At 46.3% G+C, this 24,638-nt stretch overlaps 1 protein-coding gene across 3 annotated transcripts in view; it reads left to right on the forward strand.

The window, feature by feature from the left end:
* The first annotated feature begins 15,931 nt into the window (after positions 1-15,931).
* Positions 15,932-24,638, forward strand: part of fech (ferrochelatase) — a 76,702-nt gene continuing 67,995 nt past the window's right edge. The window contains exons 1-2 of one of the 3 annotated variants that reach the window (XM_072497359.1): positions 15,932-16,063; positions 23,966-24,083. In XM_072497359.1, the coding sequence (XP_072353460.1) occupies positions 16,027-16,063; positions 23,966-24,083 (155 nt within the window). In that variant the 5' untranslated portion in view covers positions 15,932-16,026. Of the gene's footprint in view, positions 16,064-16,147; positions 16,524-16,556; positions 16,716-23,965; positions 24,084-24,638 lie in introns of those variants that run through there. The other 2 variants (XM_072497361.1, XM_072497360.1) reach the window with 2 other exon arrangements.

Genomic DNA, 24,638 nt, shown 5'->3' on the forward strand with positions numbered 1-24,638 from the left:
ATATACCATTCGGGAATTGGAGGAAGGCTTCCACGGCACATGGAAGTTAATCACCAGCCTGTTCCAATACCTGTTCACAGCCACCTGTAAGCAAGAGGGGAGGGAGGGAGGACTGAACCGGACAGCATAGAGAGAAATAGAGGGGGGAGTGGCAGGGAGTAAAGGAAGGGGGGGATAGGAGGAGGAATGGAACTAGCCAAGGTGGACACAGACCAAGCAGGATGGGGAGCCAGACGGGACAATGGGGGCAGGCACATTGGGTGCGGCCATAGCAGCAAACCCGACACACAAATGGCTGACACCAAACACTGACAATCCCCCCCTCCCCCCCCAATATGTTCTAGTACCAGGGGAGAGCAGAGGCGTAAATAAGAAAGTACGGTTGTGACAACCAGTTCCCAGTGGCTCAAAAAACAGAGACCCCCTCCATTCCTACACATAGGTCCATTTGTGTGATTGTATAAAGGTTTGTCTGCCCCTCAATATTTCCGTTTGTTTATCCATTTTGTAGATTCCCGGTTTTCTTTCTTCTTTATTTTTATTATTGTGTGTTATCCATAACAAATGTCACTAAATTATTGTAAACCCAATGAAAATATTTTTTAAAAATTAAATAAAAATAATTTATCCACCGACTGTCTATCAGGAAGGCGGTGCGCCAACTGAGGTGCAAGGGGTGCAGTTTACGAGCATGGAAATAACATACATTAAGGGAAATATGTTAGCGGGTCAGCTTCGGAGGGAGGCGGCGGTAAGGGAAATTGTTCAGGTGAGGCATAGGGCAGGGAAGTTGGTGGTGGCTCCATATCTGATTAACAAGGTCTTTGAGGAATTCTATGAGATGTTGTGCAGGTCAGAGCCACCTGGAGGAGACTGGGAATTGCAGGAATTTCTAGATGGGCTGGAGTACCAGAGGTTAGGGGAGGGGGACAGGGCTACATTAGAAGGAACGATAGTGGAGCAGGAGATAGAAGATGCGATTGGGAGGATGCAGTCGGGGAAGGTGGCAGGGCCGGATGGGTTTCCGGTGGAATATTATAAAAAATTCAAGGATACGCTGGCACCCCTGATGGTGGGGATGTTTGAAGAGACGATAGGGAAGGGGATGTTACCTCAAACTTTGGGGCAGGCATCGATTTCCCTGTTGCTTAAAAAAGATAAGGATCCGACTGAGTGTGGGTTGTATAGGCCCATATCACTTTTAAACGTGGATGCAAAAGTATTGGCGAAGGTACTGGCAGGTAGGCTGGAGGAGTGCCTCCCGAAGGAGATAGGTGAAGATCAGACAGGGTTCGTGAGAGGGAGGCAGCTCTTTTCAAACGTTAGACGGGTATTGAACGTGGTTATGGCACCGGCAGAGGGAAAGGAAACAGAGGTGGTTGTGGCATTGGATGCTGAGAAGGAATTTGACGGGGTAGAATGGGAGTACTTGATGGCAGTTCTGGAGCGGTTTTGGATTGGACCAAGACTTGTGGACTGGGTAAAGCTACTATATAAGGAGGAGAGGGTGAGTGTCCACACAAATAACATCAGCTCGAGATACTTTTCTCTCCACCGTGTGACTAGGCAGGGATGTCCTATGTCCCCCCCTGCTGTTTGCACTCGCGATTGAACCGTTGGCCATCGCATTAAGAAGTTCGGGGGTGGGGCAGCATGGTGGCGCAGTGGATTAGCCTTGTTGCCTCACGGCGCCGAGGTCCCAGGTTCGATCCCGGCTCTGGGTCACTGTCCATGTGGAGTTTGCACATTCTCCCCGTGTTTACGTGGGTTTCGCCCCCACAACCCAAAGATGTGCAGGCTAGGTAGATTGGCCTCGCTAAATTGGCCCTTAATGGAAAAAATGAATTGGGTACTTTAAATTTTTTTTTTTTAAGTTCAGGGGTATGAAAAGGGATAGTGCGAGGGGAGGATAGAGCAAAGGGTGTCCTTATATGCGATGACTTGTTATATGTGTCGGAACCGAGTGTGTCAATAGGGGGAATATTGGAGCTACTTCGGGTGTTTGGGTCTTTCTCGGGGTACAAATTAAATCTAGACAAAAGTGAGTATTTTGTGGTGTCTCGGCCGGGGGTGGGGAAGGGGTGGGGGGGGGGGCTGCCATTCCGTAGGGTAGGGATTCACTTTAGATACCTGGGGGTGCAGGTTGCCCGGGAGTGTGGGGGGGCTCCACTGGTACAACATTTCTAGTTTGGTGGGGAGAGTGAAAGCTGATTTGGCAAGGTGGGATGGTCTCCCTCTGTCGCTGGTGGGTCGGGTACTGGCGGTTAAAATGAACGTGTTGCTGCGATTTCTGTTTATTTTCCAATGCCGGCCGATTTTCCTGCCAAAGACATTTTTCAGAGAGATTGAGGGAATGATAACCTCGTTCATATGGGGAGGGAAGGTGGCCAGAGATAGAAAGGTGCTGCTGCAGAGGGGAAGGCAGGGGGTTTGGGTCTTCCGAACCTGATGTATTATTACTGGACGGCGAATGTGGAGAAGATGCGGAGCTGGGTCAGAGGGGTTAATTCCCAGTGGGTCACTCCACATTGGCTGTGGAGGCCAATTCACTGAGTGTCTTTAAGACAGAGATAGATAGGTTCTTGATTAATAAGTGGATCAGGGGTTATGGGGAGAAGGCAGGAGCATGGGGATGAGAAAATATCAGCCATGATTGAATGGCGGAGAAGACTCGATGGGCCGAGTGGCCTAATTCTGCTCCTATGTCTCATGGTCTTATTAGTCAGAATGGAGGAGAGTTTGTGCAGGGGCTCGGGATTGAAGGAGCTAGCAACAGCGCCGCTCCGATGGCCCCTGGGAAATACTCAGGGAGTCTGGTAATAACAGCTTCATTGAGAATTTGGAGGCAGTTTCGCCAACACTCCGGGTTGGGGGCAGGGTCAAGGGAAATGCCGATTCGGGGGAACCAGAGATTTGAGCCATGGAAGTGGGATGGAAATTTTCTGAAATGGGAGGAGAAGGTGATTAAGACACTAAAAGATTTGTTTCTTGGGGGTCGGTTTGCAGGATTGTAGGAGCTGGAGGCGTAGTATGGGCTGGAGCAGGAGGAAATGTTTAGATACATGCAGGTTCGAGATTTTGCCAGAAAGGAGATACAGAGCTTCCCGGTGGAGCTGGCCTCCACATTGCTGGAGGAGGATCTGATGACAGGGGGACTGGAGAAGGGGGTAGTGTCGATGGTTTACGGAGCTATTTTGGAAGAAGAGAAGGCACCACTGGAAGGGATCAAAGCAAAGTGGGAGGAACATTTGGGAGAGGGTATGGAGGAGGGGTTCTGGTGTGAGGTGTTCCGGAGAGTGAACGCCTCCACCTCGTGCGCAAGGTTGGGGCTGATACAGCTGAAGGTGGTATACAGAGTTCACCTCACAAGGGCGAGGATGAGCCGATTCTTTGCAAGGGGTAGAAGATGTGTGTGAACGTTGCGGGAGGGGCCCCACAAATCACGTTTATATGTTTTGGTCCTGTCCAAAACTGGAGGATTACTGGAAGGAGGTTTTTAGGGTAATCTCTAAAGTGGTGCAGGTGAAACTGACCCAGGCTCTCGGGAGGCTATATTCGGCGTGTCGGACCAGCTAGGGTTGGAACCGGGTGCGGAGGCAGATGTTGTAGCCTTCATCTCGTTGATCGCACGAAGGTGGATCCTGATGGGATGGAGAGCAACCTCTCCACCCTGTGCCCTGGCGTGGCTGGGGGGATCTGTTGGAATTCTTGACTCTTGAGAAGGTTAAGTTTGAACTGAGGGGAAGGATGGAGGGGTCCTACAATTCATGGGCATTATTCATTGTGCACTTTCAAGAACTAGATAACATCGAACATTAGTTGGGGGGGGGGGGGCGGGGGAGTTGGGAGGGTTGGGGGGAGGGTGGGCAGTGGGTGTTAATGGCGACTATGGGTGATTACTGATTCCTTTTTGTCATTTGTTTATGTTAACATGCGGGCTAATGTTTGGGGTTTGGTGGGAGGAGGGATCGTTTTTATTATAGGGATTGACATATTCATTACTGATCATTGTTTATTGTTGGTGGGTGCAAATTTGGGAGAAAATGTGAAAAAGGAGGAGAATAAAAATATATTTAAAAAAAAAAATAATTAATCCACCTTCAATGTGCTGCTATTATCATGCTAAGGCATACAGACCAGAACGTCTCAAGTTGATTTCTTGGTCCTATTAAGGTGAGCTAATCTCTTCTAGAGTTGGGGAAATTCTGGCTGAATTTCTTATCTGACTGCTGTGCAATGACCCCTGGCAGACTTATGGGGACATTGTTTGAAGATTGAGCTTCCTATGACTAGCGTCATTATTGGGTCGCTTGTCAACACACTTCAGCGAGAGTGGATGAAGGACTGATGCTTTAAATGATTTGTGGAGCCATTCTATGCAGTACGACAGTTTTGCTCCTTAAAACCTTTTAAACCCTTTCAAAAGACATCTTCAACCTCTCTTTACAACAATCTGAGGCCCCTATCTGCTTCAAGAAGACGACCATCATCCCCGTCCCCCAAAAAAGCCAAGCAGCGTACCTTAATGACTCGTCCAGCGGCTCTGACATCCATCACCATGCAGTGCTTCGAAAGGTTAGTCATGGTACGAATCAACTCCAGCCTCCCGGATTGCCTTGATCCATTACAGTTCGCCTACCGCTGCAACAGGTCCATCGCAGATGCCGTCTCCATGGCCCTGAACTCTACACTCAAACACCTAGATAACAAAGACACCTATGTCAGACTCCTATTTATCGACTACAGCCCAGCCTTCAACACCATTATTCCTACGAAACTCATCTCCAAACTCCGTGGCCTTGGCCTCGGCTCCTCCCTCTGCGACTGGATCCTGAACTTTCTAACCCACAGGCCACAATCAGTAAGGATAGGCAACAACACCTCCTCCACGATTATCCTCAACACCGGTGCTCCACAAGGCTGTGTCCTCAGCCCCCTACTATACTCCTTATACACCTATGACTGTGTGGCCAAATTCCCCTCCAACTCGATTTTCAAATTTGCTGATGACACCACAGTAGTGGGTCGGATTTCAAATAATGACGAGACAGAATACAGGAATGAGATAGAGAATCTGGTGAACTGGTGCGACGACAATAATCTCTCCCTCAACGTTATCAAAACGAAGGAGATTGTCATTGACTTCAGGAAGTGTAGTGGAGAACATGCCCCTGTCTACATCAATGGGAACGAAGTAGAAAGGGTCGAGAGCTTCAAGTTTTTAGATGTCCAGATCACCAACAACCTGTCCTGGTCCCCCCATGCTGACACTATAGTTAAGAAAGCCCACCAACGACTCTACTTTCTCAGAAGACTAAGGAAATTTGGCATGTCACCTACGACTCTCACCAACTTCTACAGATGCATAGAAAGCATTCTTTCTGGTTGTATCACAGCTTGGTATGGATCCTGCTCTGCCCAAAACCGCAGGAAACTACAAAAGGTCGTGAATGTAGCCCAATCCATCACGCAAACCAGCCTCCCATCCATTGACTCTGTCTACAATTCCCGCTGCCTCGGAAAGGCAGCCAGCATAAATAAGGACCCCCACGCACCCCGGACATACTCTCGTCCACCTTCACCCGTCAGGAAAAAGATACCAAAGTTTGAGGTCATGTACCAACCGACTCAAGAACAGCTTCTTCCCTACTGCCATCAGACTTTTGAATGGACCTACCTCATATTAAATTGATCTTTTCTCTACACATTGCTATAACTGTAACATTTTATTCTGCAGTCTCTCCTTCCTTCCCGATGTGCGGTATGCATTTTTTGTCCAGCATGCAAGAAACAATACTTTTCACTGTATACTAATACATGTGACAATAATAAATAAAATCAAAAAATAAAATCAAAACCCATCGTTTGGTTTCTGCCCTAATAGCCTCTTAATTGTCTTGGTGTAAGTTTTAAAAATCCATCCTTGGGATATGGATGTCACTGGCTAGGCCAGCATTTATTGCCCATGCCTCATTGACCTTGAGAAGGTGATGGGAACCACTGCAGTTCTTGTGATGTAGGAAGGGAGATTCTGCTTCCACTGCGTTTTAACAGAGAGCGTTCCAGAGACACTCAACCCTCTTAGAAAATAAAATTCTCTGCATCTCTGTCTTAAATGAGCAGCCTCTTATTTTTTTAAAGTGACACCTTGTTCTAGATTTTCTGACAAGAGGAAACATCTACTCCACATCCATCCTGTCAATACCACTCAGGATCTTACATATTTCGAACAAGCGTCTCTTTTAAAAAAAATAATCTTTATTGTCACAAGTAGGCTTACATTAACACTGCAATGAAGTTACTGTGAAAAGTCCCTAGTCGCCACATTCTGGCGCCTGTTCAGGTATACAGAGGGAGAATTCAGAATGCCCAATTCACCTGACAGCACATCTTTTGGGACTTGTGGGAGGAAACCAGAGCACCCGGAAGAAACCAACGCAGACACGGGGAGAACATGCAGACTCTGCACAGACACTGACCTGAGTTGGGAATTGAACCTGGGGCCCTGGCGCTGTGAAGCAACAGTGCGAAACACAGTGCTACCATGCCGCCGAGCTTAAAAATGAGTATAGAAACTCCATCAAAATGAAGAAAAGACAACATACAACAGCCGAACATACCATAAGCCAGCGAGACCGAACTTTCAAGAAGTTGCAGTAATATATCTTTATGGGAAGCATGAGCCAGAGCTTTCAGCTATGACAAGGCTACACACCGCCTGTACCTTCTACTGTAAATATGTACATATTTATGTGTTGTTAATAAAACTCACTGTTAACAGAGTCCATACTGGAAGCCTACTTCATGGTCTCCAAAGCAAGACTCTTCAGAAACAAGCTCTACACTTGTTCCACAAATATCAAAATTGTTGTCATTATTTGAAATTTGGCATTCTTGCATTTGTCCTGATGAGTGCAAGGGGCTTTTCACAGTAACTTCATTGCAGTGTTAATGTAAGCCTACTTGTGACAATAAAGATTATTATTTTTATTATTATTAAATGAAAAGACTGCCTTTCTTTTCAGCAATATTCAATATCTGTACTACCAAAAACGATAAATATTATTCCATGAAAAACTTGTGTGTTGACTCCAGAGCACTATCTCTTGCCTTATGTTATTTATTATAAGATTTATTATCCACATTTAATACACTTTTCATTGTTTCAGCGGTGGCTCAGTTGGGAGCACTCTCATCTCTGTGTTACAAGGTTCAAACTCCACTTCATGACATAAACATGAAAATTAAGGCTGACACGGCAGTGTAGTAGTGGTGGGCATGTTGGAGATGTTGGGCTGGAGTCTCCATTATTGGGACTATGTCCCCAAGCCGGCTTCAAAACGATGGAGTTTCATGCCAGGTTTGGACCACAAATTCCTAGCCCTGCAGGGGGCTACGGAACCTGGCATAGATCTAGCAGCTTTTGCTGTAGATAGAGGCCCCCCGCACTTCCGGGTCGGAGGTCAGACATGCGCCCGGCGGCGGCCTCCAGCGGCCGTGCCATGCTCCTTGGCCGACTCGGACCGCGGAGCTGGACCTGAAAAATAAACCCCCCAATAGGCCGCGCGCCCGACCCTTTCCGCCTGCACAAACATTTCCCGGCTGCCTATATGGCCCCCCGCCCTCCAATCGGCCCACCCCCGACCAGGGCAGCTGCGGACTGAGTCATCAGCCACTACACGAGTATCCAGGGAGGCTGGACCACATTAGTTCCACTCCGTCGGGACTTCGGCGGAGTGGGCGTCTGGCAATGGCCCCAGGTAGGTCCTAGGTGGCGGGGGTACGCTGCTTTTAGGAGCCCGCAGAATCGGAGAACTGGCGCCGGTCCCAATTCCGTGCAGGAAAATGGATCATCCGCCCCCGCGCAGGCAGCGATTTGGGCATCGGGGTGCGGAGAATCCAGCCCCTTGTCTTTTGGATGAGACATTAAAATTGAGACCCTGTCTGCCCTCGCAGTTGGACGTAAGGGATCCCATATCCCTGATCGAAGAAGAGCAGGGTGTCATGGCCAATGTTTATCCCTCCATCAACATAGCTAAAACAGATTACCTGTTCATTATGACAATGTGCAGGGGTATGGGAAACAGGAAGGGAACGGCACTAAGTTGTTGTGTTATGTACTCTGGGATAACACAGGATGCAGCTTTGACCAAAAGATACTCCAGACGTTGAAGTAAGATCAATGTGATTTATTGAACCATTAGCACAGTTCTCTATGAGTTTGACTCTCCTGCTAATCTTGCTATAGTAACTCAGTCTAATTAACCAGTCTGCTCTAAGCCACGTGGTGGGTGTGATGCTTCTGATCTGCCCATATCCTACTCTCTCAGTGTCGCCTGTGGAAAGAGACAGAGCATGTATGCCCTGTCCTTATATATAGGTTGTGTAATGCCCCCTTGTGATAGTGTCACCTCTGGGTGTCTTGACTGCCCATTGGTCGTGTCCTATTCTATGTGTTCATTAGAACATAAGAACATAAGAACTAGGAGCAGGAGTAGGCCATCTGGCCCCTCGAGCCTGCTCCACCATTCAATGAGATCATGGCTGATCTTTTGTGGACTCAGCTCCACTTTCCGGCCCGAACACCATAACCCTTAATCCCTTTATTCTTCAAAAAATGATCTATCTTTATCTTAAAAACATTTAATGAAGGAGCCTCTACTGCTTCACTGGGCAAGGAATTCCAGAGATTCACAACCCTTTGGGTGAAGAAGTTCCTCCTAAACTCAGTCCTAAATCTACTTCCCCTTATTTTGAGGCTATGCCCCCTAGTTCTGCTTTCACCCGCCAGTGGAAACAACCTGCCCGCATCTATCCTATCTATTCTCTTCATAATCTTATATGTTTCTATAAGATCCCCCCTCATCCTTCTAAATTCCAACGAGTACAGTCCCAGTCTACTCAACCTCTCCTTGTAATCCAACCCCTTCAGCTCTAGGATTAACCTAGTGAATCTCCTCTGCACACCCTCCAGTGCCAGTACGTCCTTTCCCAAGTAAGGAGACCAAAACTGAACACAATACTCCAGGTGTGGCCTCACTAACACCTTATACAATTGCAGCAGAACCTCCCTAGTCTTAAACTCCATCCCTCTAGCAATGAAGGACAAAATTCCATTTGCCTTCTTAATCACCTGTTGCACCTGAAAACCAACTTTTTGCGACTCATGCACTAGCACACCCAGGTCTCTCTGCACAGCAGCATGTTTTAATATTTTATCATTTAAATAATGATCCCTTTTGCTGTTATTCCTACCAAAATGGATAACCTCACATTTGTCAACATTGTATTCCATCTGCCAGACCCTAGCCCATTCACTTAGCCTATCCAAATCCCTCTGTAGACTTCCAGTATCCTCTGCACTTTTTGCTTTACCACTTATCTTAATGTCGTCTGCAAACTTGGACACATTGCCCTTGGTCCCCAACTCCAAATCATCTATGTAAATTGTGAACAGTTGTGGGCCCAACACTGATCCCTGAGGGACACCACTAGCTACTGATTGCCAACCAGGGAAACACCCATTAATCCCCACTCTTTGTTTTCTATTAATTAACCAATCCTCTATCCATGCTACTACTTTCCCCTTAATGCCATGCATCTTTATCTTATGCAACAACCTTTTGTGTGGCACCTTGTCAAAGGCTTTCTGGAAATCCAGATATACCACATCCATTGGCTCCCCGTTATCTACCGCACTGTTAATGTCCTCAAAAAATTCCACTAAATTAGTTAGGCACGACCTGCCCTTTATGAACCCATGCTGCGTCTGTCCAATGGGACAATTTCCATCCAGATGCCTCGCTATCTCTTCCTTGATGATAGATTCCAGCATCTTCCCTACTACCGAAGTTAAGCTCACTGGCCTATAATTACCCGCTTTCTGCCTACCTCCTTTTTTAAACAGTGGTGTCACGTTTGCTAATTTCCAATCCGCCGGGACCACCCCAGAGTCTAGTGAATTTTGGTGAATTATCACTAGTGCATTTGCAATTTCCCTAGCCATCTCTTTTAGCACTCTGGGATGCATTCCATCAGGTCCAGGAGACTTGTCTACCTTTAGCCCCATTAGCTTGCCCATCACTACCTCCTTGGTGATAACAATCCTCTCAAGGTCCTCACCTGCCATAGCCTCATTTACATCAGTCACTGGCATGTTATTTGTGTCTTCCACTGTGAAGACCGACCCAAAAAACCTGTTTGGTTCCTCAGCCGTTTCCTCATCTCCCATTACTAAATCTCCCTTCTCATCCTCTAAAGGACCACCAATATTTACCTTAGCCACTCTTTTTTGTTTTATGTATTTGTAGAAACTTTTACTATCTGTTTTTATATTCTGAGTTTTTATATTATGAGTTTACTCTCATAATCTATCTTACTCTTTTTTAGCTTTTTTAGTAGCTTTCTGTTGCCCCCTAAAGATTTCCCAGTCCTCTAGTTTCCCACTGATCTTTGCTACTTTGTATGTTTTTTCCTTCAATTTGATACTCTCCCTTATTTCCTTAGATATCCACGATCGATTTTCCCTCTTTTTACCGCCCTTCCTTTTTGTTGGTATAAACCTTTGCTGAGCACTGTGAAAAATCACTTGGAAGGTTCTCCACTGTTTCTCAACTGTTTCACTATAAAGTCTTTGCTCCCAGTCTACCTTAGCTAGTTCTTCTCTCATCCCCTTGTAATCTCCTTTGTTTAAGCACAAAACTCTAGTGCTTGATTTTGCCTTCTCACCCTCCATCTGTATTTTAAATTCCACCATATTGTGATCGCTCCTTCCGAGAGGATCCCTAACTATGAGATCCTGAATCAATCCTGTCTCATTACACAGGACCAGATCTAGGACCGCTTGTTCCCTCGTAGGTTCCATTACATACTGTTCTAGGAAACTATCGCGGATACATTCTATAAACTCCTCCTCAAGGCTGCCTTGACCGACCTGGTTAAACCAATCGACATCTAGATTAAAATCCCCCATGATAACTGCTGTACCATTTCTACATGCATCTGTTATTTCTTTGTTTATTGCCTGCCCCACCATAATGTTACTATTTGGTGGCCTATAGATTACTCCTATCAGTGACTTTTTCGCCTTACTATTCCTGATTTCCACCCAAATGGATTCAACCTTATCCTCCATAGCACCGATGTCATCCCTTACTGTTGCCCGGATGTCATCCTTAAATAACAGAGCTACACCACCTCCCTTACCATCCACTCCGTCCTTCCGAAAGGTTTGATACCCTCCCAGTCGTGACCATCCTTTAACCATGTTTCAGTAATGGCCACTAAATCATAGTCATTCACGATGATTTGCGCCATCAACTCATTTACCTTATTCCGAAAATTACGAGCATTCAGGTAAAGTACACTTATGTTGGCTTTTTTACCTCTGTTCTGAATCTTAACACCTCGATCAGTAACCTCTCCTAAGTTATATTTCCTCTTAACCTTTCTCCTAATTTTCCTTGTCGTCGAACCCATATCTTCCTGTAACAACCTGCCGCGTCGCTTACCATTAATGTTTTCACTTCCCGTTTTATTTCTTTTAGTATTCCTGGTCCTATTCACTGAGCTCCCCTCAGTCTCTGTACCTTGCCCTGTCGCCCTTTTTGATTTTTGACTATGGCTTCTCTGCCTTACACTTTCCCCCTTACTGCCTTTTATTTCTGTCCCTGCTTTACTACCTTCCAACTTCCTGCATCGGTTCCCATCCCCCTGCCACATTAGTTTAAACTCTCCCCAACAGCTCTAGCAAACACCCTCCCCATGGACATCGGTTCCAATCCTGCCCAGGTGCAGACCGTCCGGTTTGTACTGGTCCCACCTCCCCCAGAACAGGTTCCAATGTCCCAGGAATTTGAATCCCTCCCTCTTGCACCATCTCTCGAGCCACGTATTCATCCTCTCTATCCTGACATTCCTACTCTGACTAGCTCGTGGCACTGGTAGCAATCCTGAGATTACTACCTTTGAGGTCCTACTTTTTAGTTTAACTCCTAGCTCCCTAAATTCAGCTTGTAGGACCTCATACCGTTTTTTACCTATATCGTTGGTGCCTATGTGCACCACGACAGCTGGCTGTTCACCCTCCCCCCCCTCCCAGAATGTCCTGCAGCCGCTCCGAGCCATCCTTGACCCTTGCACCAGGGAGGCAACATACCATCCTGGAGTCTCGATTGCGTCCGCAGAACCGCCTGTCTATTCCCCTTACAATTGAGTCCCCTATTACTATAGCCCTGCCATTCTTCTTCCTGCCCAGCTGCACAGCAGAGCCAGCCACGGTGCCATGAACCTGACTGCTGCTGCCTTCCCCTGGTGAGCCATCTCCCTCAACAGTATCCAAAGCGGTATATCTGTTTTGCAGGGAGATGACCGCAGAGGACACCTGCACTGCCTTCCTACTCTTGCTCTGTCTTTTGGTCACCCATTTACTATCTCCCTCAGTACCTTTCACCTGCGGTGTGACCAACTCGCTAAACGTGCTATCCACGACGTCCTCAGCATCGCGGATGCTCCAAAGTGAGTCCATCCGCAGCTCCAGAGCCGTCAAGCGGTCTAACAGGAGCTGCAACTGGACACACTTCTTGCACGTGAAGGAGCCAGAGACAGTGGACGTGTCCCTGAGCTCCCACATCGCACACGAGGAGCATGACACGTGTCTGAGATCTCCTGCCATGTCTTAAACCTTCGTTTAACTTCAACAATTTTAATTTCCCCCCCAAAAATTTAAATAAATAAATAAACAATGAAGAAAAAAATAAATAAATATACCAATGAAAAGAAACAGAAAAACAGAAACACTACTTACCAGTCACAAAAAGCACTTCCTCCCCACCCAGCTTCGAATTCCCACCTCGATTCAAATTCCCAAACTCACTCTTAGCTGTGTCTCACTCCTGGCTCTGTCTGTCTGCATGTCATAATGTCTCTGGTGCTCCCTCTAGCGTTTACTTAGTCGTAGTGTATTTACATTAACCCCTTGTGTATTTACAGTGGTGCATATCACCACATAAGTCACGATGCCCGTTTGGAGAGCCAGTGCGGAAATGATGGGCCAAATGGCCTTTTTCTGTGCCGTAACGATTCTGTGATCCAATTGCTGTTTGTGGGAGCTTGTTGTGTGCTGCATTTCCTACACTACAGTGGTGACTACACTTCAAAAGCACTTGAAGGGCTTAGAGCCGTGCAGTGATGATGGGAGAGCAGTGTAAAAGTGCAAGTCTTTCCTTTTGACTTGCTACCTAGTATAGCTGGAAAGATGAGGGGGGAAATACAGGAGGCGGTCCTCTCTCTCCTTTCCTCCCCTCCTTCCCTGTGTGTGGTTTTGTTGGCGTACTGAGTCAGAGGGAGAGTGGGACTTGATGCCCACTCTTCTTCCGAGGTAGTATGGGCTGAAGTTAGAAACAGGAAAGGAGAGGTCACCCTGTTGGGAGTTTTTTATAGGCCTCCTAATAGTTCTAGGGATGTAGAGGAAAGGATGGCGAAGATGATTCTGGATATGAGCGAAAGTAACAGGGTAGTTATTATGGGAGACTTTAACTTTCCAAATATTGACTGGAAAAGATATAGTTTGAGTACAATAGATGGGTCGTTTTTTGTACAGTGTGTGCAGGAGGGTTTCCTGAAACAATATGTTGACAGGCCAACAAGAGGCGAGGCCACGTTGGATTTGGTTTTGGGTAATGAACCAGGCCAGGTGTTGGATTTGTAGGTAGGAGAGCACTTTGGGGACAGTGACCACAATTCGGTGACGTTTACGTTAATGATGGAAAGGGATAAGTATACACCGCAGGGCAAGAGTTATAGCTGGGGGAAGGGCAATTATGATGCCATTAGACGTGACTTGGGGGGGATAAGGTGGAGAAGTAGGCTGCAAGTGTTGGGCACACTGGATAAGTGGGGCTTGTTCAAGGATCAGCTACTGCGTGTTCTTGATAAGTATGTACCGGTCAGACAGGGAGGAAGGCGTCGAGCGAGGGAACCGTGGTTTACCAAGGAAGTGGAATCTCTTGTTAAGAGGAAGAAGGAGGCCTATGTGAAGATGAAGTGTGAAGTTTTGGTTGGGGCGATGGATAGTTACAAGGTAGCGAGGAAGGATCTAAAGAGAGAGCTAAGACGAGCAAGGAGGGGACATGAGAAGTATTTGGCAGGAAGGATCAAGGAAAACCCAAAAGCTTTCTATAGGTATGTCAGGAATAAGCGAATGACTAGGGAAAGAGTAGGACCAGTCAAGGACAGGGATGGGAAATTGTGTGTGGAGTCTGAAGAGATAGGCGAGATACTAAATGAATATTTTTCGTCAGTATTCACTCAGGAAAAAGATAATGTTGTGGAGGAGAATGCTGAGCCCCAGGCTAATAGAATAGATGGCATTGAGGTATGTAGGGAAGAGGTGTTGGCAATTCTGGACAGGCTGAAAATAGATAAGTCCCCGGGACCTGATGGGATTTATCCTAGGATTCTCTGGGAGGCCAGGGAAGAGATTGCTGGACCTTTGGCTTTGATTTATATGTCATCATTGACTACAGGAATAGTGCCAGAGGACTGGAGGACAGCAAATGTGGTCCCTTTGTTCAAAAAGGGGAGCAGAGACAACCCCGGCAACTATAGACTGGTGAGCCTCACGTCTGTAGTGGGTAAAGTCTTGGAGGGGATTATAAGAGACAAGATTTATAATCATCTAGATAGGAATAATATGATCAGGGATAGTCAGCATGGCTTTGTGAAGGGTAGGTCATGCCTCACAAACCTTATTAAGTTCTTTGAGAAGGTGACTGAACAGGTAGACGAGGGTAGAGCAGTTGATGTGGTGTATATGGATTTCAGCAAAGCGTTTGATAAGGTTCCCCACGGTAGGCTATTGCAGAAAATACGGAGGCTGGGGATTGAGGGTGATTTAGAGATGTGGATCAGAAATTGGCTAGCTGAAAGAAGACAGAGGGTGGTGGTTGATGGGAAATGTTCAGAATGGAGTACAGTCACAAGTGGAGTACCACAAGGATCTGTTCTGGGGCCGTTGCTGTTTGTCATTTTTATCAATGACCTAGAGGAAGGCGCAGAAGGGTGGGTGAGTAAATTTGCAGACGATACTAAAGTCGGTGGTGTTGTCGATAGTGTGGAAGGATGTAGCAGGTTACAGAGGGATATAGATAAGCTGCAGAGCTGGGCTGAGAGGTGGCAAATGGAGTTTAATGTAGAGAAGTGTGAGGTGATTCACTTTGGAAGGAATAACAGGAATGCGGAATATTTGGCTAATGGTAAAGTTCTTGAAAGTGTGGATGAGCAGAGGGATCTAGGTGTCCATGTACATAGATCCCTGAAAGTTGCCACCCAGGTTGATAGGGTTGTGAAGAAGGTCTATGGAGTGCTGGCCTTTATTGGTAGAGGGATTGAGTTCCGGAGTCGGGAGGTCATGTTGCAGCTGTACAGAACTCTGGTACGGCCGCATTTGGAGTATTGCGTACAGTTCTGGTCAGCGCATGAAAGGAAGGACGTGGAGGCTTTGGAGCGGGTGCAGAGGAGATTTACCAGGATGTTGCCTGGTATGGAGGGAAAATCTTATGAGGAAAGGCTGATGGACTTGAGGTTGTTTTCGTTGGAGAGAAGAAGGTTAAGAGGAGACTTAATAGAGGCATACAAAATGATCAGGGGGTTGGATAGGGTGGACAGTGAGAGCCTTCTCCCGCGGATGGATATGGCTGGCACGAGGGGACATAACTTTAAACTGAGGGGTAATAGAGGTCAGAGGTCGGTTCTTTACGCAAAGAGTAGTGAGGCCGTGGAATGCCCTACCTGCTACAGTAGTGAACTCGCCAACATTGAGGGCATTTAAAAGTTTATTGGATAAACATATGGATGATAATGGCATAGTGTAGGTTAGATGGCTTTTGTTTCGGTGCAACATCGTGGGCGGAAGGGCCTGTACTGCGCTGTATTGTTCTATGTTCTATGATGCGCGCTCAGAGCCAGGTGGAACTGAGAGCGGCGGAGTCAGCGGAGAGGCCGGGACGGAATTAAACGTTGCACAACATGGCGTTGCTGAGGGTGTCCGCCCGCCTGTGTGTGGGTGAGTTTATCGTTAAACTGATCCGTGCGTTTTTAAAACACAGCCGCGAAGAGGCAACGTGGCTGTGCGGCGGTGTTTGAGGATTGTCCGGTCGGAAAGGTCTCGTTGGCCCCGCGGCTCCAGGCCGGCAGAGTGAACCGCCCTCGGCGGCTGCTGTGCAGCTTAGATACCGAGTGAGAGGTGTTTTCATCGGCAGGGAAACCGCCCGCCGGCTCTGAATCAAACACAAACTGTCGGCTTGGTTTTCACGGGGACGGGAGGGGAGATGTGTGTCTGACCAAGAAGAAGCTCTCCTCGCCGTGACTCGGTCTCAGAGCGGGGTTGACACTCTTTCTGACAGGATCACACCTGACCCGACCCGACGTCTCAATACCCCCAGAACACGATATTTCAAAAGTACGAAGGAACAGAAAACCGGGCGGCCTAACTTTGTCAACAACGTCACGTTAGGTGGCAAAAGGTGGGATCAGAAAGTTGCGAAGAGGCACCGATGGAAGCGAGTGGGCAAAACCTGCAGCGGGTGGAGGAAGTTCAGTGTGAGAAAGGCAGTCACTTGGGACCTGAGAGATAGATCAATAAAGTTATCAAACGGACCGAAGCTGGGAGCTTCGCAAGAGCAGTGATATTTTGGATTTCATGCGGTGCACCAAGGGTGTGTTGGCCATTACCTTAACGTCTGCAATGTGGATGTTGTATTACAATTGCACAGAGTTCTGGTTGGGCCCCAACTGTAGTAGGAGTTCCTTGGAGGGGTAGAGTGCAAATTCAGCATGATTAAAGGATTTGCTTGGTAGAAACAGGGAAACTGTTTCCTCAGGTTCGCTTCCCCCCCCCCCCCAAGTCAATTAAAAATTACAAAATTGACATTCATAGATTTTTGTTTGATCTAGATATTCAGGGAAATGGAACCAAGGTGGATAAATGTTTGAAGTACAGATCACCCATTATCTAATTAAATGATGAGACAGCCAAAGGAGCTGAATTGGCTACTCTTATTCCCGCATTGTTAATGGATGGTCTTCATATCACTGCACAGATAGAGGAAATTTAATTTAATAGAATCATGGAAACTTACCACAAAAACACAGGCCACTTAGTCCCATAACCTTGCATTTTTGTCCATAACCCTTAGGTGCTTCGTCCTCAACTCCATGTCCAGCTCCTTTTTTAAAAGCATTTATGGAATCTCCTTCCAACATCTCTTCAAATAGTGTGTTCCAGTTTTCAACAACAGAATGAAAAGACTTCAGCTCATTCCCTATCTAGTTTTAGTTTTGACCTTTCCAGTTTTATTCTTTATTAAAAGTTCCTAGCCCTGCTGAGTTTTGTATAAAGGGAAACAACAGGAAATTTGTGTTCAGGTCTGCCTATGCTTTGATAGAGCAGTGTTAGCTTTCAGACAAAGCATTGTGCTCTTGGAAATTTGAAATTAGAACAGAAAATACTGGAAATACCCAGGATGTGTGGCAGCCTCTGTGATGGGAGGAACAATTTGTGTTTCAGGTCGATGACCTTTCAAATGGTTTTCTTCTCAATTTTATTTAATTGCTTTTCCAGTCTGAATTTGTGTTTGCTTCCTGGTATCGTATTTTTTGTTTTCTCCTTGACTCACTTATTGCAGCTTTTGATTTCCCCACAATGATTTGCCTGTTTACACATGAACCTGATGAACAAGATTTGCAACTGGCAAAGAAAATTAATTCTGCTTCAAAGTTCATTCTGCAATTTTATTTTATGGAATGTATTTTTAAAAGAGTAGCTGATCTTATTTGAGGGATTTTTTAAAAAAAAGTTTAACATCATTGAGACATTAAAGAGAAGCCTTGTCTGCCTGGTTGAGTATAAAATATCCCATAGCATAATTTCCAGAAAAGTAGTGAGTTGTAATGAGAAGCTAGCGTGGATCACACAACCAATGCCACCTTTTTCACTTGCTAACGAGTATGATTGTCCACCTATGAAACTCTGTGTCACTGGTCATGGGTTCTGTTTTGCCTTGGGTGGCTGGTGAGCCCTATCCTAGAACTGCATCTTTGACTGAATATTTGGAAAACATTTCTGGGAGGTGGGATTGGTTCTTTTGCTCGCGATCTTTGGCATTCCTTTCTCAGGCTCCTTTTCTGGACCTCCTCTTACTGTCAGGTGTTCTCGAAGAATTGTGTTGTGTTCCTTCACGGAAGAGAAAATGCTGGAAAATCTCAGCAGGTCTGGCAGCATCTGTAGGGAGAGAAAAGAGCTAACGTTTCGAGTCCGATGACTCTTTGTCAAAGCAGACCAGCTTTGACAAAGAGTCACCGGACTCGAAACGTTAGCTCTTTTCTCTCCCTACATATGCTGCCAGACCTGCTGAAAATTTCCAGCATTTTCTCTTTCGTTTCAGATTCCAGCATCCGCAGTAATTTGCTTTTATCTTGTGTTCCTTCAATCAGGAGGTACCTCCAGGTAGGTTTCCCCTGAGCAACGGTTTCCCAGGCGTTGCCAGCTATATTTCATTTCAGACTGTATTTGAAGTGCTTCCTTTATCCTCTAGTTCGGGAGCCTTTCTTGAGCTCGGTGAAGAAGATTTGCTTTGGCATTCGGGACTCTGGCATCCTAAGCATGTGGCTTGCCCAGTGGTGATGGTATGTGGCGACTAGGGGCTTTTCACAGTAACTTCATTGCAGTGTTACTGTAAGCCTACTTGTGACAATAAAGATTATTCTTATTTTAGATGATCAAGGACTTGAGGCTGAGAACAATTCTTCAGTATGCTTCTGCGAAGGCATCAAGCGTAGTTTGGAGATTCTCTTCCAAGAGAGCGGAGATGACAATGTCATCCGCATACGATTCACTCCATGTGATATCAAGAAACGGCTGAAGGCACTGGATACTGCAAAGGCTATGGGCCCTGACAATATCCTGGCAATAGTACTGAAGACTGGTACTCCAGAACTTGCCGCATCGCTAGCCAAGCTGTTCCAGTACAGCTACAACATTGGTATCTACCTGGCAATGTGGGAAATTGCCCAGGTGTGTCCTGTACATGAGAAACAGGACAAATCCAACCCAGCTAATTACCGTCCTATCAGTTTACTCGCCATCATCAGCAAAGCGATGGAAGGAGTCATCAACAGTGCTATCAAGCGGCACTTACTCAGCAATAACCTGCTCACGGATGCTCAGTTTGGGTACTGCCAGTGTCGCTCAGCTCTTGACCTTATTACAACCTTGGTTCAAACATGGACAAAAGAGCTGAATGCCAGAGGTGAGGTGAGAGTGACAGCCGTTGACATCAAGGCAGCATTTGACTGAGTATGGCATCAAGGAGCCATAGCTAAACTGGAGTCAATGGGACTTGAGGAAAACTCTCCATTGGTTGGAGTCATACATGGCACAAAGGAAGATGGTTGTGGTGGTTGGAGGTCAATCATCTCAGCTCCAGGACATCACTGCAGGAGTTCCTCAGGATAGTATCCTAGGCCCAACCATCTTCAGCTGCTTCATCAATGATCTCCCGTCCATCATAAGGTCAAAAGTGGGGATGTTTGTTGATGACTGCACAATTTTCAGCACCATTCATAACTCCTCAGATAATGAAGCAGTCCATGTCCAAATGCAGCAAGACCTGCATAACAAGTGGCAAGTTACATTCGCGCCTCACAAGTGTCAGGCAATGACCATCTTCCATAAGAGAGGACCTAACCATCGCCCCATGACATTCAATGGCATCACCATCACTGAATCCCCCACAATCAACATCCTGGGGGTTACCATTGGTCAGAAATTGCCATATTAATACTGTGGTTACCAGAGCGGGTCAAAGGTTAGGAATCCTATGCTAGGAAATTACCTCCGGACCACCCCCCCCCTCTCAAAGCCTGTCCACTATCTACAAGGCACAAGTCAGGGGTGTAATGGAATACTCTCCACTTGCCTGGATGAATGCAGCTCCAACAACACTCAAGAAGCTTGATACCATCCAGGACAAAGCAGCCTGCTTGATTGCTCCCCCTTCCACAAACATTCAAACCCTCCACCACCGATGAACAGTGGCAGCCATGTGTACCACCTACAAGATGCACTGCAATAACTCACCAAGGTTCCTTAGACAGCACCTTCCAAACCCATGACCACTACCATCTAGAAGGACAAGAGCAGCAGATACCTGGGATCCCCACCAGCTGGAGGTTCCCCTCCAAGTTACTCACCACCCTGACTTGGAAATATATCGCTGATCTTTGACTGTCGCTGGGGCAAGATCCTGTACACACCCCCCCCCCCCCCCCAACAGCACAGGACTGCAGCGGTTCAAGAAGGCAACTCACCACCACCTCCTGAAGGACAACTAGGGATGGGCAATAAATGCTGGCCTAACCGTCAACATCCACATCCCGTCAATGAACAAAAGGCAATACTGAGTTCTACAAAATGTCGCTTTCTTTTTGGGATTTCAAACGGTTGAGGTTGAAAACTTTTCTGTCCATCCTGTAGATGATGTCCATTCCACTGGAAAGCTTGTTCTTGACAAGGTGGAAGATGGTGGTAATGAAAATGGAAAATATCCCATAGCAAAGTTTCCAGAAAAGTAGTGAGTTCTAATGAGAAGCCAGCATGTATCACACAGCCAATTCCATAAGCCGATAACCCAACATTTATTTCACTCGGTGTTTGTGGGACTTGCTGTTTGCAAATTGGCTGCAATATTTATATATTTGAAAGTAGTTAATTATTATTTCTTAATATCATTAAAGGCACTATATATAAATACATTTTGACTCTGTTTCTCTGTTACTTTGAGTTGACCAGAGGTGTAACACAGCTTGGACCTCTTGGCCCCAGCCCTATACTAGGATAAATGTATGAACGATTATCACTAGAATGAAGTTTTGTTTTGTCATCAATCAGGAAGAACCACAATCCCTTTAAGGTTGTTTTGCTTTCCTCATGTGCCTGTCACTGACCCTCACCTAGATTTCAGTTATTTCCACTCTTGGCAGATCCTCCTTTGAAGCTTGCCAGAATTTGTCAGGATGTCATAGGCCCTTTTCCAGAAAATGAAGTGTCAGCAAAGTAAGAACCGGGAACTTACTTTGAGGTGAAAAAATTAAACAGAAGAGTGCTGAATGTCTCATTTATGTTTTCCTTACCTCTAGCCAAGACTATTCCAATGCCCTTTTGGCCAGTTTCCCATCTTCCACCCTCCATAAGACCTCGGAGCAGGAGTAGGCCACATGGCCCCTTGAGCCTGCCCCATCATTCAATAAGATTATGGCTGACCTTTTTGTGGACTCAGCTCCACTTATCTGCCCGCTCATCGTAAATCTTGATTCCTTTACTGTTCAAAAATCTATCTATCTTTTCCTTAAAAAACATTCAACATGGTAGCCTCAACTGCTTCACTGGGCAGGGAATTTACAACCCTTTGGGTGAAAAAGTTCCTCCTCTGAGGGGGGTTGGAGCACAGGGTCTCTATGTGGACGATTTGCTGCTTTATATCATGGACCCGGTGGGGGGGGGGGGGGATGACCGAAATCATGGAGGTATTAGGAGAATTTGGGCGATTTTCAGGCTATGTTAAACATGGGAAAAAGCAAGATGTTCGTGATTCAGGCACGGGTGCAGGAAAGGAGACTGAAGGAGCTACCTTTTAAAGTGGTTGGGAAGAGTTTTGGGTATCTGGGGATTCAAGTGGCCAAGAATTGGGGGCAGCTTCACAAGTTAAATTTGGGCAAAGCAGTGGATCAAATCAGATTTCTGTTGGTTGGACATGCTCCCACTGACGCTGGCGGGGAGGGTTCAGATGGTGAGGATGACTGTCCTTCCGAAACTGCTTTTCTTTTTTCAGTGTCTCCCGATCTTTGTTCCAAAGGCTTTTTTCGGAAGTATTAATGTGGCGATATCAAGGTTTATATGAGCGGGTAAAACCCTGAGAGTAAAGAGGGCACTCCTGGAACCGGCCCACGGGGAAGGGGGATTGGCTCTCCTGAGCTTTATTAACTATTACTGGGCTGGCAACATATCGATGGTCAGGAAGTGGGTAGTGGGGAAGGGGTCGGTCTTGGAGCGGATGGAGGCAGTATCCTGCAAAGGTATGAGTCCGGAGGCTTTACTAACGGCGCCCCTGCCGTTCTTGCCGGCTCGGTACTCCACAAGTCCTGTGGTGGTGGCAGCCCTGAGGGTGTGGGGGCAATGGAGGCAGCATATGAGACTGGAGGGGGGGTCAGTGTGGTCATCGATCTGTGACAATCACTGGTTTGTCCCGGGGGGGGGGGGTCTGGATGGGGGCTTTAAGGTATGGCAGCGGGCAGGGATTGAGAGATTTGGGGATCTATTCATCCAGGAGGGCTTCCCGACCTTGGACACATTAGAGGAGGCGTTTGACTTGCCGCGAGGGAATGGGTTTCGGTATCATAGAGTGCAGGACTTTATACGGAGACAGGTCCCAAGCTTTCCTCCCTCCCCCTGAGGGGACTACAGGATAAAGTGCTGTCAAAAACGGGTTGGTGGTGGGAAGATTTCGGACATATACTGGGAATTGTTAGAGTGGGAAGGGGCCCCTATCAGAGAGGTGAAGAGGAAGTGGGAAGAGGAGTTGGGAGGGGAGCTGGAAACTTAACTGTGGGGAATAAGCCTTGACAAGGGTAAATGCATCCTCGTCCTGTGCTAGACTCAGCTTGATTCAGTTCAAGGTAGTCCACAGGGCCCACATAACGGTAGCCCGGAAGAGTAGGTTCTTCGAGGAGGTGGAGGACTGATGTGGGCGGTGTGGGGGGGAGCCCGGCCAACCATGTTCATATGCTCTGAGCATGTCCGAAACTGAGGGAATTCTGTCAGGGATTTGCAGATGTTATGTCAGAAGTCCTGGAAGGTAGGGTAACTTCGAGTCCAGAATTAGCAATATTTGGGGTGTCGGAAGATCCGGGGGCAAAGTGGGGGAGGGAGGCCGATATTCTCCTCCCTGGTGGCCCGGAGACGGATCTTGCTGAGATGGAGAGACTCGGAGCCCCCGAAATCAGGAGTGTGGGTCAGCGATATTGTAGAGTTTCTCAGTCTGGAGAAAAGCAAGTTTGCTTTAAGAGGATCAATACAGGGATTCGCCCGGAGTTGGCAGCCGTTCATCGATTTCTTTAACAAAAACTGACGTCATCAGTAAGGGGGGGAAGGGAAAAAGGGGGGGGGGGAGGGGGAGGAAAATAGGAGGCATGGCTATGTCGAATAAGGACAAGGAATTTAGTATACGGGTAATTGGGGATAGGCTGGGAGAAGTGGGGTACGTGGTTTATTGTGTGTTATTTTGTGCGTCGACACGCAGTTGTTTTAGAAATGTCAATATGTTAAATTGTGAAAATTATAAATGCTTCAATAAAATATTTAAAAAAAAAAAAAGAAAAAGTTCCTCCTCAACTCAGTCCTAAATTTGCTCCCCCCTTATTTTGAGGCTATGCCCCCTAGTTCACGTTTCACCAGCCAGTGGAAACAACCTCCCTGCTTGTATCTTAACTATTCCCTTCATAATTTTATATGTATTTATAAGATCCCCCCCCATTCTTCTCGATTCCAATGAGTATTGTCCCGGTCTACTCAGTCTCTGAATTGTACTTGAATTTTAGAATGCATTTTTTTTGAGAATAAATATTTTGAGCTGTGCTTACCAAAGACCCCATGAAACTTAAAATTTGTTTTGCCCCATCAAAAGATTTAACTTTTCAGTTTTGAAGCAATTGGTGTGGTATTATATCTTTTAAGTCACTGCAGTGAGACAGATTAATATTTCCACATTCTCCATAGATAGATATGGAAAGAAATTGTAAAATTCATTTACTTGTTCAACTGTCATGCTTACAGATTGTATTTTGAGTTATTAATCAGTGAACTAAAGACACCGGTGAATGATGTGAAAAACGTATTCTGTTTCCTATGCAGTTACAAAGAACAACTCATATAAATTGTGCCCTCGCATCCCAAGACAATGGCATTCAACCTCTGCAGCAGCAACTGGACAGGTAGCTGATATGAAAGAAAAGCCTCACCTAAATGAAAGGTAAACTCAAATTATAACTGTGTAAAATTACAAATAAGTAATAGATGGGAAGGGAGGGAAATAATTGCATCTATTTCTCAATGACATCTATTGTTTGGAATATATCTGAAAACTGTTGGTCCCTTGGGTAAGAAAATTAGCTTCTTTGGGATAGTTATCTTTATAAAAGCTCCTCCAAAGCATCGCTGACTGAAATGGCGCAAGGTGACTTTTGTAAGTCCTTCTGCCTTGTTGAATACAGATATCGGATTAGGAACCTATGAAACCTCTCCTGCAGGTTGTGTGTGAAAACATGTGCTGACAAACCGAGTTAACTGCACTTGACAGAGTTGCTGACTTCCAATTGACGGCATGTGGTTTGTGTTTTCCCTCTGGTCAAGAGTGTTGCAAATAATGTGTTTTATGATGACTAACAGCAAACCTAGTGATTTGACTCACTTGGGCTAGTACACCAGGGCACTGATGATTGACCACTGAGTCAAGCTTGTGGTTTGAACCTAGAGAGAGTTAAGCTTTGCCAATGAAAACAGCGATGCTTCTACATTGAACTCCAGA

The sequence above is a fragment of the Scyliorhinus torazame genome, chromosome 3 (assembly GCF_047496885.1).
Source record: "Scyliorhinus torazame isolate Kashiwa2021f chromosome 3, sScyTor2.1, whole genome shotgun sequence".
NCBI classification, from domain to species: Eukaryota; Metazoa; Chordata; class Chondrichthyes; order Carcharhiniformes; family Scyliorhinidae; genus Scyliorhinus; species Scyliorhinus torazame.